This window comes from Pseudopipra pipra, chromosome 1 (genome assembly GCF_036250125.1).
Source record: "Pseudopipra pipra isolate bDixPip1 chromosome 1, bDixPip1.hap1, whole genome shotgun sequence".
Lineage (NCBI taxonomy): Eukaryota > Metazoa > Chordata > Aves > Passeriformes > Pipridae > Pseudopipra > Pseudopipra pipra.
In genome coordinates, this window is record NC_087549.1 from 118,831,753 (window position 1) to 118,845,572 (window position 13,820).

At 38.7% G+C, this 13,820-nt stretch overlaps 1 protein-coding gene across 8 annotated transcripts in view; it reads left to right on the forward strand.

The window, feature by feature from the left end:
• SATB1 (SATB homeobox 1) overlaps positions 1–13,820 on the forward strand; it is a 92,316-nt gene that overhangs the window by 55,140 nt on the left and 23,356 nt on the right. For all 8 annotated transcript variants that reach the window (XM_064673388.1, XM_064673419.1, XM_064673380.1 and 5 more), the window contains 2 exons: positions 1,721–1,933; positions 10,230–10,385. In XM_064673388.1, coding sequence (XP_064529458.1) covers positions 1,721–1,933; positions 10,230–10,385 — 369 coding nt within the window. The remainder of the gene's footprint in view (positions 1–1,720; positions 1,934–10,229; positions 10,386–13,820) is intronic.

The following is a 13,820-nucleotide window of genomic DNA, read 5'->3' on the forward strand; positions in this document are numbered from 1 at the left end:
TTTTCATGCTCAGTGCTGAAAGGCTGTTTGTTTTTTTCCATCCCATTCCCCTTTTACGTGTTCAGGTACAGACAGGGCCAGGAGGACCACACTGGCCACAGTGTAGTGGTTAGCACGTCTGTCCTTAATCACTCAAGACATGGAGGTGCAACAGGCACATACAGAACTCAGACCTGCACTGGGTGGGCCCTGACCCTGCCTAAGCACAGCTGCCTGAGAGCAGTGGCTTTGCAGCAGCATCTCCATAAGGTGCTGATGCTTATGCCTGAAAGGATAAGACCTTTGAGAGAGGTGACAACTTCCACAGGTACTGTGAGCATGAGACGTCCCTACAAAGATGTGTCTTGGCTGTATCTTTCTCTTGTACTCCTTTAGGAATGGATCTATTCAGTCAGGATTGCCTTAGTTTTAGCTTTTTTATTGTCTGCTTCCTTCCCTCCATTTACCTCTCTGTTATCCCGAATAACTAACAGCAGGTCTTTAGGAAAGAAAACATTGGGTTGTGTTATTTCTTTAAATTCACATGCCAGTTCCATTGTTACAGTAGCAGTAAAAGCCTCCCATACTAATCCTCACCTTGTCCCAGCAAGCAACAGCATTTATTCTAAAAAGAAGTTCACATCTGCTTTTGCAAAAGTTAGTTTTCTTATCACCATCTTGTTACTTCAAGACAGTAGAGCATTTTTAAAAGGAGACATATTTAAAAGGAGAATTTGGCAGGGAGGGTGGATTTCAAGAACCTGTTGACATTGAAGTTGCAGTTGCACTCACAGTTTCATAAATATTTCATCTTTTAGAGGAATTAGGTGTCCCAGACCACCAGGCCTGCTCCATTGCTGCAAGCCGAGATGAAACAATTGTGTAGAAAACCTGGTGTGGTCTGTACAAGCTGCTGACAGCATGCTATCCTCTGCAGCCTGCCACTTCAGGCTTGCTGCTGCTGATGCCTTGTATACAGTTTTCTTCTCATTTCCCAGTGTCATTGCTGGGCTCTGACGGTAAATGGACTTAGGAAATGAGACCTGCACAGCAGGTTCTCAAATAAATATCCCAGGCGATGGACTGGGTGAGGATTAGGGTTGTCCTGATTGAGGGGAGGGGAAGGTGCAAGAAGGAGGAAGGTGAGGGCATCTAACAGTGAGTTTCCTCACTTGTTGCTAAACTCCAATATACAATTCTTAGAAAGAAATACTGACTTAAAAAATATGGCCCCGAGTCAGTTAAGCAGTACTTTAGGAATGTTGCTAGTTTATCATCTCAGATAACTTATGAAATATCACTTCCTTTCAAAGAACTGTGTAAGTTGCTAGAAATGTGGAAAGGCTTTTTTTTAGGTTGGTTATGCATTTTGTCTGTTAAGCCTCAGAACACCCCAGTGTATCTCACTTATTCTTAACATCTCATGATTGTCTGTCGACTGTGAAAGATTTTATGGCAAGTTAAGCCAGTAAAAGGAACGAGACCTATTAGGCAGATTCAGTTTATGTTGTATGTAAAACAGGTACTTAATAAAATTAAGGGTACAATTGAGGCTCTCTTCTCTGCTGCCTAAAATGCCATTAATACATTCCTATGTGGAGCAAATAGTGCATTTGCTGCTCTTCTCAGCCCAGCAGTAAGAAGAACAAGGACTGATAAGCAGTGGCTTTGCAGAGCACAGTTTTACAGGAGCTCACCTGGGCTAACTCTCGAGCCTATTTTTTTTCTTCCTTCCCTACAGGGCTTGCTCTCAGAAATCCTCCGAAAGGAAGAGGATCCCAAGACTGCCTCGCAGTCCTTACTGGTAAACCTTCGGGCTATGCAGAACTTCTTGCAGCTGCCAGAAGCAGAACGGGATCGAATTTACCAGGACGAAAGGGAAAGGAGCTTGAATGCAGCCTCTGCGATGGGCCCCGCACCTCTCATAAGCACACCACCCAGCCGGCCTCCACAAGTAAACTGCTCTCTCTGTTTTTGAGATTTGCTCGTTGTGTTTTCACACCGTCCTGCTGCGTGATACGTTTTTTACAAAAAAAGAAAGCTTTTGCTATTGCATTTTTTTAAACACTCATAGTGTCATTATTTGCAGTGCATACTACAAATTAAATTTAAGAAATACAATGGGTGATAGTAGCAGTAATTTCTACCTGTTTTCTACTTTTAAGATAAATTCTGTCCTTTATGATCCCTATAGAATTTTTTTTCTTATTTTGTTGAGATAAGAGCTTTGCTGGGCCTGAAAGATGGTGGCTTTTAGCTGTCATCTTTTCCTACAATTCTCAGGTTCCTAATGTTAGAGATTCAGATGGGGATTTTGAAGGATTTAGACCACTAAACTGAGAGGGAAAGAAAGCAGAAGTATGAGTACATTGTAGTGCCTTAAAAATTATTTTCCAGAAATCAAACAGGTAAAATGGAAGCGATGTGGAAAAGAAGACTCCATCCCAAAATGCTAGGCAGTTTTTCACCAGGTTGAGTTGCTGACAACTGGGTAACATAACAGACTTGCTATATTACTCGCTCTGAAAGATTTGGATATGTTCATTAAAGCTTCATTTAGTATTTATTCAGATGAAACTCCTATTGATTTCTGTAAAATCTATTTTATTTAATTCTGCAGAAATTATAAAGTTTGGTAGAGTGACATCCAGAAATTTAATGGCGTAGTCCTTGGGTCTATGGAGGAAACTCTGATGCTTCTTTTAAGGTACATGGTAAATACATGTGTGAGCCATAGGAATGCACAGGATTTCCACAAAGAAGAAATGTGGTTGTGAGCGAAACACTCCAAAAACTGAATCTTTTTTGAAATATTCTGCATTGCTGTGGCTCAAGGTTGTACCTATGCAAGGAAAAAATCTGATCTGCAGATATGTGGGCATCATGCTTTATACACAGTCCAGATTTGCTATACAAAGAAAGGCTTTGGGATTGTGGGAATTTTGTGATGGTTGAGTATATAAACAGCAGGTTTTCATTAACCAGTCATAGGCTTGTGACTATGACTATGTTCCATACCCATTCTGAATGCTATAAATTTCTCGAGATTATTTTTCTAATTTTCCTGCAGCTAATGGATACTAAGGACCACACTAAAGTAACGAATAACAAAATTGTAGAAGGGAGAACAGAAGATCACCTTGACCTGCTGCAGTACTTTTCACAAGAAGAGAAAAAAAATTTAGCAGAAAGAACAGACTGTGCTAATGGTGTAGTTTTGTTATCATTAACTGAGTTTAGTCTGTAAAATCCACTATAGATATTCTTCAAGACAAGAATCTATTTACATAGTAATGCTTTAGTGGGAGATAGTTAAATAGAGATAACTGTGTTTAAAATAACATTTGAGTTTGTTTTAATATCTGTACCTGCTCCCACAGCCCAGGTAATTCAGAGCAAAGGCTAACCCTGCTTCTTAACTTATCTCTTTCTGCCAAGGTAATGTCTCACTCTGTCTCAAGTGGTCTTGGGCAATTTCACAGCTAAAGAACAGAGTTAATTACAGGACCTTCCAGAAGGATGTCAAGTCAGAGGTAGTCCTTGTATTGGTTTTAATTCACACTTTAAACTGTATAAATCCCTGGCAGCCAGAAAGAAAGTGAGACTTAGGGGTTTTCTTAACTGACAAAACATACTGTGAGTCCAGATTTGGGGGGTGGGGTGGGTGGGGGTAGATATCTGTCTCTACTGTGATCTTGTTCATAATTACATTTCATTTTTTTTTAGTGTGAGTCAGGAGTATAGTTAACCTAATTGTGACAGTTCAAAGTGGAAACAGCATAGGTTTTTGTTTTAATCCTTTTCGGATGGAAAGCAAGTTAACAAGGAAACCTGATAGACTAATACTTGAGGTCTAGAGAACAAAGCAGTTATTTTTCCAATTTTTTTTACTATTCTCTGTCATTCAGCAAAACGTATTCGCTTGCCCTAGCAAATCGAGTGAGAATGTAGAAATCTCTCAGCTGGGATTCTCTATGACGTTTTTACATGTTTCCAGAATTACCCACCTATAAACATCCAAAGCACTTTCCACCTGCTGCTAAGTGTTCAGAGTCCTGAGCTTGAAAATTGGGATATCTGTGTTCGTAGCATAAGTACAATACTTAATGCTAGAAATAATAATGAAATTATCCTAGTTGTAACACTGGCAAGTATGACTTTACAAATCACAGCAGAAATAAATTATAGTCAGGATACTGCAAAATTATTAATGCAAGCTACTACTCTGATGACTTCCACAAAATGTCCACAGTTTATTGAATATTTGATACTAAGGGAATAAAACAACTAGCATCCTTACTACTAAATTTATTACAAGCAATTATTTAAAGTTCACTGTGCAGGAATACAGCATAATATTTTTCCAGCTTGGTTGTGAGCTTCTTGGATAACCATTGAAAGAGAAAACAGACCGTTTATCCTGACAACAGAATTTACGCAAGAGCCAACATATTTAATATTAAATCTTTAGACCAGTGTAACATTTGAAACAATTAAACTATGAAACCATGAAAAATGGGAGCTAATATGCCACACATGAAGGTTTATTTTGCAATTGCAAGTTATCAGTTTCGGAAGGATGTGAAAATAAACATCCTGAAAAGGATCTATTTTGCATTTTCGTGTTGCCAACTGGTGGCCAGACAGTAGAGCAGACTTAACCATTTAGCAGCTGAGCTTGTTCTCTGTAAATTTTGCATACTGTTGTATGCAGAAAGAGAAAGCGTGACCTTGGAGGTCTGATTGGATAGTAGGAACCCACCAAGCATAAAACCCTAGTGCCTGAGTTAGAACGAACTGTGCTGAATTTATCTCATTTTTACAGCATTCTTACTAGTTGCTACTTGAGCTAATGTATCTGGATTGTTTCCAGTTCTTTTTTGAAATCCTTTAAGAAGCTCTTTGTCCCCCTTACTTTTCCCTTTCTCTCTGACTTAAACAAAATGCAAAATCTTACTTTTTTTTTTAATTGGAATCATTAGCCTGTAATGCATGAGCTTTTGGGCTGCATGTATAGCCCTCTAAGCTGGTCAAGTTGTAAAAGTCTGCTACTATGTTCCACACTGGTGGACTGAGCACAAAGAGACAGTGTACACAAGAATTTTTCCCTTGGACATTGTTCGTCTTGCCACCCCGGGGGTCAGAAGCCTGTCTGCCAGGCTCTTTCCTGGGGTACTGGAGTTTATACGTATTAGCATCTCCATCAGGTAGGTACTGCATGGAGACGTAGTTTAACCTCTGCTAGAAGGAAGGAAAAAGGTTGTTTCATGTTCTACTTCTTTTATTAATTTCCCCCCACTCTTCAACATCTTTGTCTTGCAGATCACCCCACAGAGGTAATTTTGAGATATTCCTTGATCAAGTTCAGAGGATGAATCTATTGCATGCTATGTAGGAATGAGAGGATCCGGGGATACTTTAGAGGATGCTGAGATGCTAGGGATGGTGGTTTTGTCCCATCAGGGCAGTTTGGGATGTGGGGGGGAGAGGACTCCATCCTCCTCAGTACGAATTGTTAGGGAGAATGGAGTCAGGTGGCCAATTTACATATTTTGTTTTCCAAAGTATTCTGCTTAAAGCTTTTTAGCCTGGAGTTATGAACACTTCCTTCTCAGGACAAGTAATCTCCATTTCAACAGAGCTGAGGAAGAAATCCTTCTTGCCACTCATATTCCGCAAAGAAAATTTGTGTTAACTGTTGGGCCCCATCATCATCCTATGTAAAAACAGAGTATATGTAATGTCAAGAGCAGAATATAATTTCAACAAGACAATGTTTTAAGACGTATCCGCAAATCTGACATGAGTCATGGTTCTAGGTACTCATTGACAAAAACCTTCATCTCATAAATATAATCCTGACCTCCCTCTGACTCCAGATAAATTACAGTTCCTTCATGCTAAAGCAATGTCAGCTTGAGTCTCAGAGATAGGATGTCACTCTTGAAAGACTGGTCTCAAGGAGGACACTGCTTTGAGTTGTTTGAGGACCAATGAACCTCCATTGCAAGGAACTCTTGCACCAGCTTCCATGAAACTTGATGGTGGAGCCCTGGAGTTTAAACACATGCCATATGTCAACACCAGCAAAATTTTTATTCTTAAGGCGCCAAAATTTGAGCTTTAGGTTGATAGTCTTTGTGGCAAGTTGCGTTTTAACAAAAGTAAAAATGAACAAAATAATAAATGCAACCCTCTCCTCCCACCCCCGCAAAAACCACCATGGAGGAGAGTTAATGGAAACCCTGACACTTAACTATAACTGCACTTCCAGGCGCCACTGTAATAATGGAGTAGTAAACCTTGTTCTGATAAAAGCTGTTCTGAAAGCAACAGCATTTATTGTACCTCCTCTGCTATTTGCAGAGCAGAACTGAAAAGTAGTTTGTTTTGCCTGGAATGAACTACTTTATGAATTTTAATGTACGATGTAATATTAAAAGCTAAACCAGGATTAAAGAAGATTTTTGTTCCCAAGCTAAAACAGTACTTATGAGAATGTGTTATATAAGATTTTTTTGTTTCAGTTTCAATGGGGAAGGAATGAGCTTCCATGTTTGTGAAAACCTCTTCATATTGGTTATTTCTTCTATAAAAACCTGTCCTTTTTTTTTTTTTTTAGGAAAAACTAAGTAATCCAGAATTTCTTGCTACTGTAATCAGTACTTATTTGATGACAGGACATATATGGGCTGGCCAAGAGGGGATGGATGTATTAATTTTTTCAGGTATTTTTAGAAGACTAAATTGATTGGTGATAGGAAGATGACCAAATGAATTTTTGATTCTCAGTGTGTTACATTTGTAAAATAATGCTCCTCTGTTCAGTTAGTATTTGCAAAGTTTAGTTACTCTAAAAAAAAAAAAATTAGCTGATCTATGGTTTCTTTCCTAAACAGAAAATGTGGCTGTAAGTGTGGGTGGGGTGGGAGGTTGTGTTTGAGTGGATGAGATGAGAGATTATGTTTTGTTTTGCTTTTCTCTCCAAAATGAATACTTTTTCCACCTCCTCTCCGAAGTCCTGAAGTGGCATCGTTGAGGGCTTTTTTGTTTTCTGTTGGATTTTTTTGAGGAGGAGGTTGTTTTTTCAACCGAGCTTCAAACAGCCTCTGTCTTGAACTCAATTCTAAATTCAACACAACAGCCTAGATGCTTGCTTATGTATAAATTATGAAACAGTTTTATGTATGGATATTCTCCAAGAGGTTAATTAGCATTATTGCATGGAATTCATCAGACCAGAGCAGACCAATAGTCCATCTAGTCCAGCCAGAGTCTATACCTGATCCTTGAAGAGAAATTATTAAGAGGCAGGGGAAGAATTTTTATACTTGGCCAATGATGTAAATTGGAGAGGAAGAGGGTACGGCTGCGAACCACAACTCTTGATAATCCCCAAACCCATCATTTTATAACTTTAAGGCTTTTATTCTTCAGAAGATCTTTGGGCTAATATGGCTTTTTGATGCAAATACTACTGTTTTCTGAATGCAGTTAGGGTTTCCTAATTAAATATCAACAGAGGGCAATAGGAGTTTGTTTTCACTTCAGTGACATATTAGGTGCTGTTGAATTCATTGTACCTGTATAAAGATAGATGTGATTTGTGAACCAGACTGAGGATTTGCAGTAGTTCCCCTGGGTTAAATGCATATCCGTATTAAATTGGACATTGAGAAGTGTGGACCAAGATGCATAGTTTAAATTATGTCTCCAGCGTGGTGTGTGATGTTTTTTGATGATCTGGGTGTTCAGAGCTCAGTTAAGTGGTCTATGAAGTACTACTGCAATGTGAAGCTGCCTTCTGAAGCTGAGTAGCAATCAAAAAGGTAGTGTGCTTATAGAAGAGAGACATTTGTTCAGGATCACAAGAGCAAAGTGTTTCCTTCCCAAAAGACTTGTGTATGCGAGCTGAATACCTTCATCTTCTTATCTTCCCATTGGGTCATTCAAAGACTAGTTACAAGTTAAAATTATTTGTTTGGGGAAGGGCTGAAATCTGTTTGTCATAATTTAAACTTGAGGTCCAAGAAGGCATGTTGACAAAGCCATCACTTTTTCATTCTCTAATTTAGCTTAGCCTGATTTTTACATGCACGCAGAGAAGTCTGTTTCTAGTTGCGTGTTTAACATCCCCATTGGTTGTCAGTTATCTTTTGGCAAGTCACTCTCATCTAAAGGTTATAAATTTGCCACTGATTTTGTATTTTTAAATGATTTCACTGTATGATGCTCAGGAGATGCACCTCTCTTGCGGCTCCATAATGATTTGCCCAGTGTGAGCTGTGCCTTTTCCTGCTCTGCAGTGGGAAGGAGAGTTTTGTGCTGCTGCTCCTCATGATGCCCACTGCCTCAAATGTTTCTAAACAGCTGTTGGCCCAGGTTTGGCCATCCTCTGCTGCAGTGTCGCTGGTAAAATGTCACACTGCAGAAAAAGGGCATGGCTGCAAAGTGCCAGTTGTTTTCAGATGAAAGCAAATCATATGATTAAAGTGTATGCCACGTTATGGGGGTTTTCTTCATTTCCCTTTTTATTTAGGACCCCTGTTTTCAGATCCCAGAAAGTGCTAATGCCTGCCAGAATGGAGGCAAGGGGAAATGCTTGTGAACACCTTGTTCTTGCTGGAGTATTGCCCCTTGCAGTTAATGGGCTTATGTTAGCGCAGCTCCTGAACAACCTGATAGACAAATCAGGCTCGACAAAAGTGGCGTGCACTCCCAGTTTCTGGGCTTGATTATTTTATCTTTAAAGCACTATGGAGGATAGCTAGCACAAATTGAGCACAGCACTTCTAGGAAAAAATGGACTCCTGATTTGCCTAAGTATGTCTCTCACTCAAACCCTTTGACTCTCGTATCGTGAGACCTGTGACATATGAAAGCTCATAGAGAGTGAGATTAGAAAATGAATTATCATGTTGTCATGATTTCCCTTTGAACCTCAAGGGACTTCAGAGCACAGGAAGATGCTGACTTGCACTGGATCAAACTGATAGTGAAAGTGTGGGTTTAGACATGTACTTAAGAGTAGGCTGAATCATCTTCTGGAAATGCCAGGCTCTGTCCACTAGATTTAGAGTTAGGTTAAATGACTGTCTTAAACTAGATGTGTAACTTTTGAATAACTAAATTAATTCAGCTCTCAACAACCTCAATATGAATCAGTAGGTTTGAATTGAAATGTAAAGGTTTGATTTTGCATTGTCACCTTCTAGGTTCTTGGCAGAAATCCAGTTTTTCCTTTTGTTTGGTCCACTTTAGGATTAGTGGTTTATTAGGTTCACTAATCCTGGGCAAGCATTAGAAGAGTAACTGCTAAAGACAGACGTTATCCTTAACTACTGAGAATATTGTAGGATAAGCTGAGTACCTGCTGATTTTTTTTACCTCTCAACTGATATTGCAGAAACTGCACTCTAACCTTGGTGGGATGATGCTTGGTGTTGAAACAGCACTTCCATCATTTCCAGAGGAGGAAGGAAAGGATAGTCTCCTGCATGTCATGTCACTACTAATGTATTTTTTTGTTGTTTTCCTTAATGCTGCAGATGCAGCATAGAGGTGGTACCGTAATCATTCTGTCTTGTTTACGTGTGTTTGGTGTTTATTTAACCTGGACTGCAAGAAGAATAAATATTTGATGTATGTAAGTGAAATACAACTAGAATCAATAGTTTTAACAAAGTTTTATCTTGGTTTCATGAAAGAGTGGTTAAAGTATTGCATTATTCTAAATTATCTCTTTCTTAAAAACAGCTTAAGAACTAAACTGATAAGATATATTTTTAAAAGTTCAGTCTAAAGCCACAACTTTTCAACATTATCATGCATTTGAGTGTACTGGACATAAGATGAATCAAGATATATCTCTCAGGTTTCTTTTTCATTAGAGATTCTTTTATGTTGCATTCACAATTTTTATTTTATTTGTGTGGGGCAAAGAAATCACATAAAGTTTAAAAAGTCTCTACAAGACTGTTTGACAAGTTTCCACCTAATTTGTTTTATGGCATTGAAATTCGCAGTGGTCACTTAGTGATAATTCATATTTCAGATGCACTCACCCGTTACAATGTGCTGAATTTTCTTGTTTCCCAGTCGCTTGAACATACAACTTTAAGTCTCTGAAAAGCTGAAAGAATATCAGAGAAAGATTGAATAAAAGGAATAACATGCAAAGAGGAACTACTTGGGGAGGGAAAGAGAGGAAAATAACTTTTTCACAATGAAAAATGTCTCATATTTTCTAGGTCAAAACTGCTACTATTGCTACAGAGAGGAATGGAAAACCAGAAAACAATTCCATGAACATTAATGCTTCCATTTATGATGAGATTCAGCAGGAAATGAAGAGAGCTAAGGTGTCTCAAGCACTGTTTGCAAAGGTTGCGGCAACCAAAAGCCAGGTAAAGCTCCCAGGACGTAAAGAACTCTGTGTCCTGTGCAATTATTGCCCCTGCCCCAGTTTTGATCTATTTCTGTGTGAGTTAAAGTGAGTGGCCGGGTCAGCATATCAGCCCAATACCACAACTTGGAGCTCCTTGCTGAGTCCGGAGGTAACATCTGGTTCCCCTGGACCAGCAGGGTTGCGAAGCGGCCTCCCGGGATGTCTCATTCCCTTTTCCCCACCAGCCAGACACCTTCCCTGTGCACCCATGGGTCTTGGTGCGGCTCAGATGGCATCAGGTTGATGAGTTCTTTGCTGGTGTGTACGTGGCAAAAGCTGTGGGCAAGGTCTGTGTATTGCTGCCAAATGCATCTCAAGGCTTTGGTATTTTGCAATTACATGTGCTGCAATGAGTTCCTGGGGTTCTGGTTTTTTGTGAAAATATTTAGTCAGACCCACTGGTGAGGCTGTGCATGGAAGGTGGACAGCACTGTCCATGTCAACCCCCCCCCCCAAAAAAAAAACCCCAACAAATTACAGTTATACATACAAGTTATATCTGAGAAAATATGTATAGTCTTTGTGGAATATGATGTCTGCTTGGTTATTGCGTGTGTGCATACATATATATTGCATATTCAGTTTTAAGCCTTTCTTGTGTGGTTTCCTATTCTGTTTTCTTCAGATTAAGAGTTTCTGTCAAGTTTAGTGGCAAGAGGGAAATCAGCAAGCACTGTTTGAGTGTGATTATCATAAGTGACATGTCTTCTGAGAAAGATCACTGAAGTATGCAAAAGCATTGATTTAAGTGAGAATGTACTCAAGAAGTAAAGGAAAAACATACAGAAAAATGGAAAGGCTAGAACCATGTTTAGACCAAAACTCAAAGAAATGGCAAAGGCACCAATGTTGAATTTTCACATTAGATTAAATGTTAAGTCCACTTAATCCACTACTCCTTTACTTTTCTAAAATTGCTTCATAGAAAATTTCAGCATCTTCCGGGAAAAGCTTATGATGCTCAGTTAGACCATTGTTTCTTAGGCCGTCAGCATTTTAATGCTGGTTTTCTTTTTAACAAGCCTTTAATGTTTGACTTCTACATCATTCACATTTTGGAGTTCACTTCATTGTACAGAAAGGATGTTGTCTCTTAAGTTATATGGTGTAAGGAGCATTTAAAGGGATATTTTGGAAATGTTATATCAAAATGATTAAACTCAAGCTGCGGACTGTAAAAATTATAGCTTTATAGGCCACATGCCTGCTTACCCTTCAATCACTGTCAAAGTGATAATTTCAACAATAATATGTTTCTTTTATTGTGGGATTCTAAACACCAAGTGCTGTTTAAACATTAAACTGAATTGTTTATGTTAGTGCTGTATTCAGTGTGTCATACATCAGGCCACTATAATCTCCCATGGAATGTAAAAATTCTGTCATGAATCATGGCTTGTATATCGGAAATTACTGTAATTTTGATTGGAAATTACAGAGCTCTTGAAATGTTTCTAATTATGATAGAATGTTGCAGCAACTTCCAACCTGTGTGCTCCTCAGATGTCTTTATTTACATGTCAAGACTTGGGGTTAGAGAACTGTCCGTTTTCTGCACCTTCCCCTTTCCACTGCAGTTCTCTGCAAAGCTAAAGTATGAAACCAGTCTGTCAGCCCGCATAATTTTGTTCTGATCTGGTTTGTGTGATAGTATATTTATTTAAGTGCAAAGCCTTAAAATTTCGAGGTGGGACAGCTCTTCCAATGCTGACCTTAAAAGGGACACGTAATCAAAGTGAAACCCAAAAGCTTCCAGAGGATGTAGTATAGGCTTATTTGAGCACTGGTATAACATTTAGATTCTTGTACAAACTTTGCTACCAAGTATAGAAAACAACACCAAACATGTAGTTCTTTTCCCTTTTACTATAGTGATTATAGTCATATTGCCAGAGGTTATTTTTCTCCCCAGTTTCAGCAAAGCAGTATTAATTTATATGTCAAACAAACTTTCAGGTCTGTAGTTAGACAAAGTGTCATTTATAGTAGAAAGCTGCTTCGCAGAAGTAACCTCATAGGTAAACTGGATGTATTTGAGTCTTCTCTAACTAACTGACTACTAGTCACCCAATTAATAAGTTTTAAATATGTAGCAACACCACATATATTAAAGGAGATACCTGTATTGTAAAAAATTCTGCATTGGAGCTTGTCAGTGGTACAGATAAATATTTCCTGGGACAAAAAAGTCTCCCTTGCACAAAAAAAAGAGGCTTGTCCAAACATATTCTCTAAGAGAACATCTCTTGAGAAAGATCTGTTGCTGATATTGTTTTAATTTGCGGATATTAGGTCCATGCTCAGAACTGGAGATCCTGGGATAATCATTTCAAGTTATAGTGAAGAGTCTGAAGGACACGTATTAGAAAGAGATGCATTGGTTAACAGTTTTGTTTTCTAAAATGGCTAAAATTGAACATTGCTGGTTTTATCTTATTTTGGAGATAAAAACTTGATTAACTTCTGAGTGTATTCTAGAGTTATGGCATAAAACAGTATGTGAATTAAACCAGCGCTGTGAGTGGACAAAGGTTGTTGTTTGCTGGAGGGCTTTTTTTTTTTTTTTTTTTTTTTTTAAGGAACTGATTTGGGTCATCATTAGATTGCATGTCTAAGCAGCCAGCATCTGCAAGGTGGCTGGGCTTGCCTGAGCCAGGAGACTGCAGATAATGTTCTGCTGACTAGAGCACTTAGTACAGGATTGCTATTAAATGATGTGCTACAGGAGTTTCTATTTGAGTAGAGCCAAGGTAAAAAAAGAGCATCTTCCCTTGTGCTGTGTTAGTGCCTTTGGCAAGAGTAGAGCTGGAAATCCTGGGATAATCTCTTCCAGTTATAGTGAAAAGTCAGGAGGACACATACTAGAAGATAATGCTTTGATTAACAGTTTTGGTTTTAAATCCTTCTGAGTGATGGAGAATCGGGTGTGGACCTGATGCTCAACAAGCCAGCTGGCTGCCAGGGCCCAGTGTGACAGAGGTCATGGCACAGGACAAGGACACGGTGACAGGATCAGGCAGAGGTTTGCACTTTGCTGGCAGCTTGTTGGCTTTCCCAAAGATAAGGACTGTCTGGCATATGGGTTTGAACGGGTTTGGGGACTTAGCTCTAGGACATTCCTTCAAATGTTGAATTCTTTTTCCACGTAGAAATGAATGTATTCTGTATATTTTTTTATGTTTCTGTGTTTTTAAGGATGGATACATTATGTACCGGGTAAATTCAAATTCTGTTAAATTAAAAATATATATTTTTAAATTTAATATGGTTATACTGAGGAGCTAAGGAAGATACTATAATTTGAATTCCTGGAATACATCATATCTTTGGGGAGTTTTAGAACTATAATTGACAAAGCACCTAATATCAGTGTTTCAGATCTTATGTTTTTATT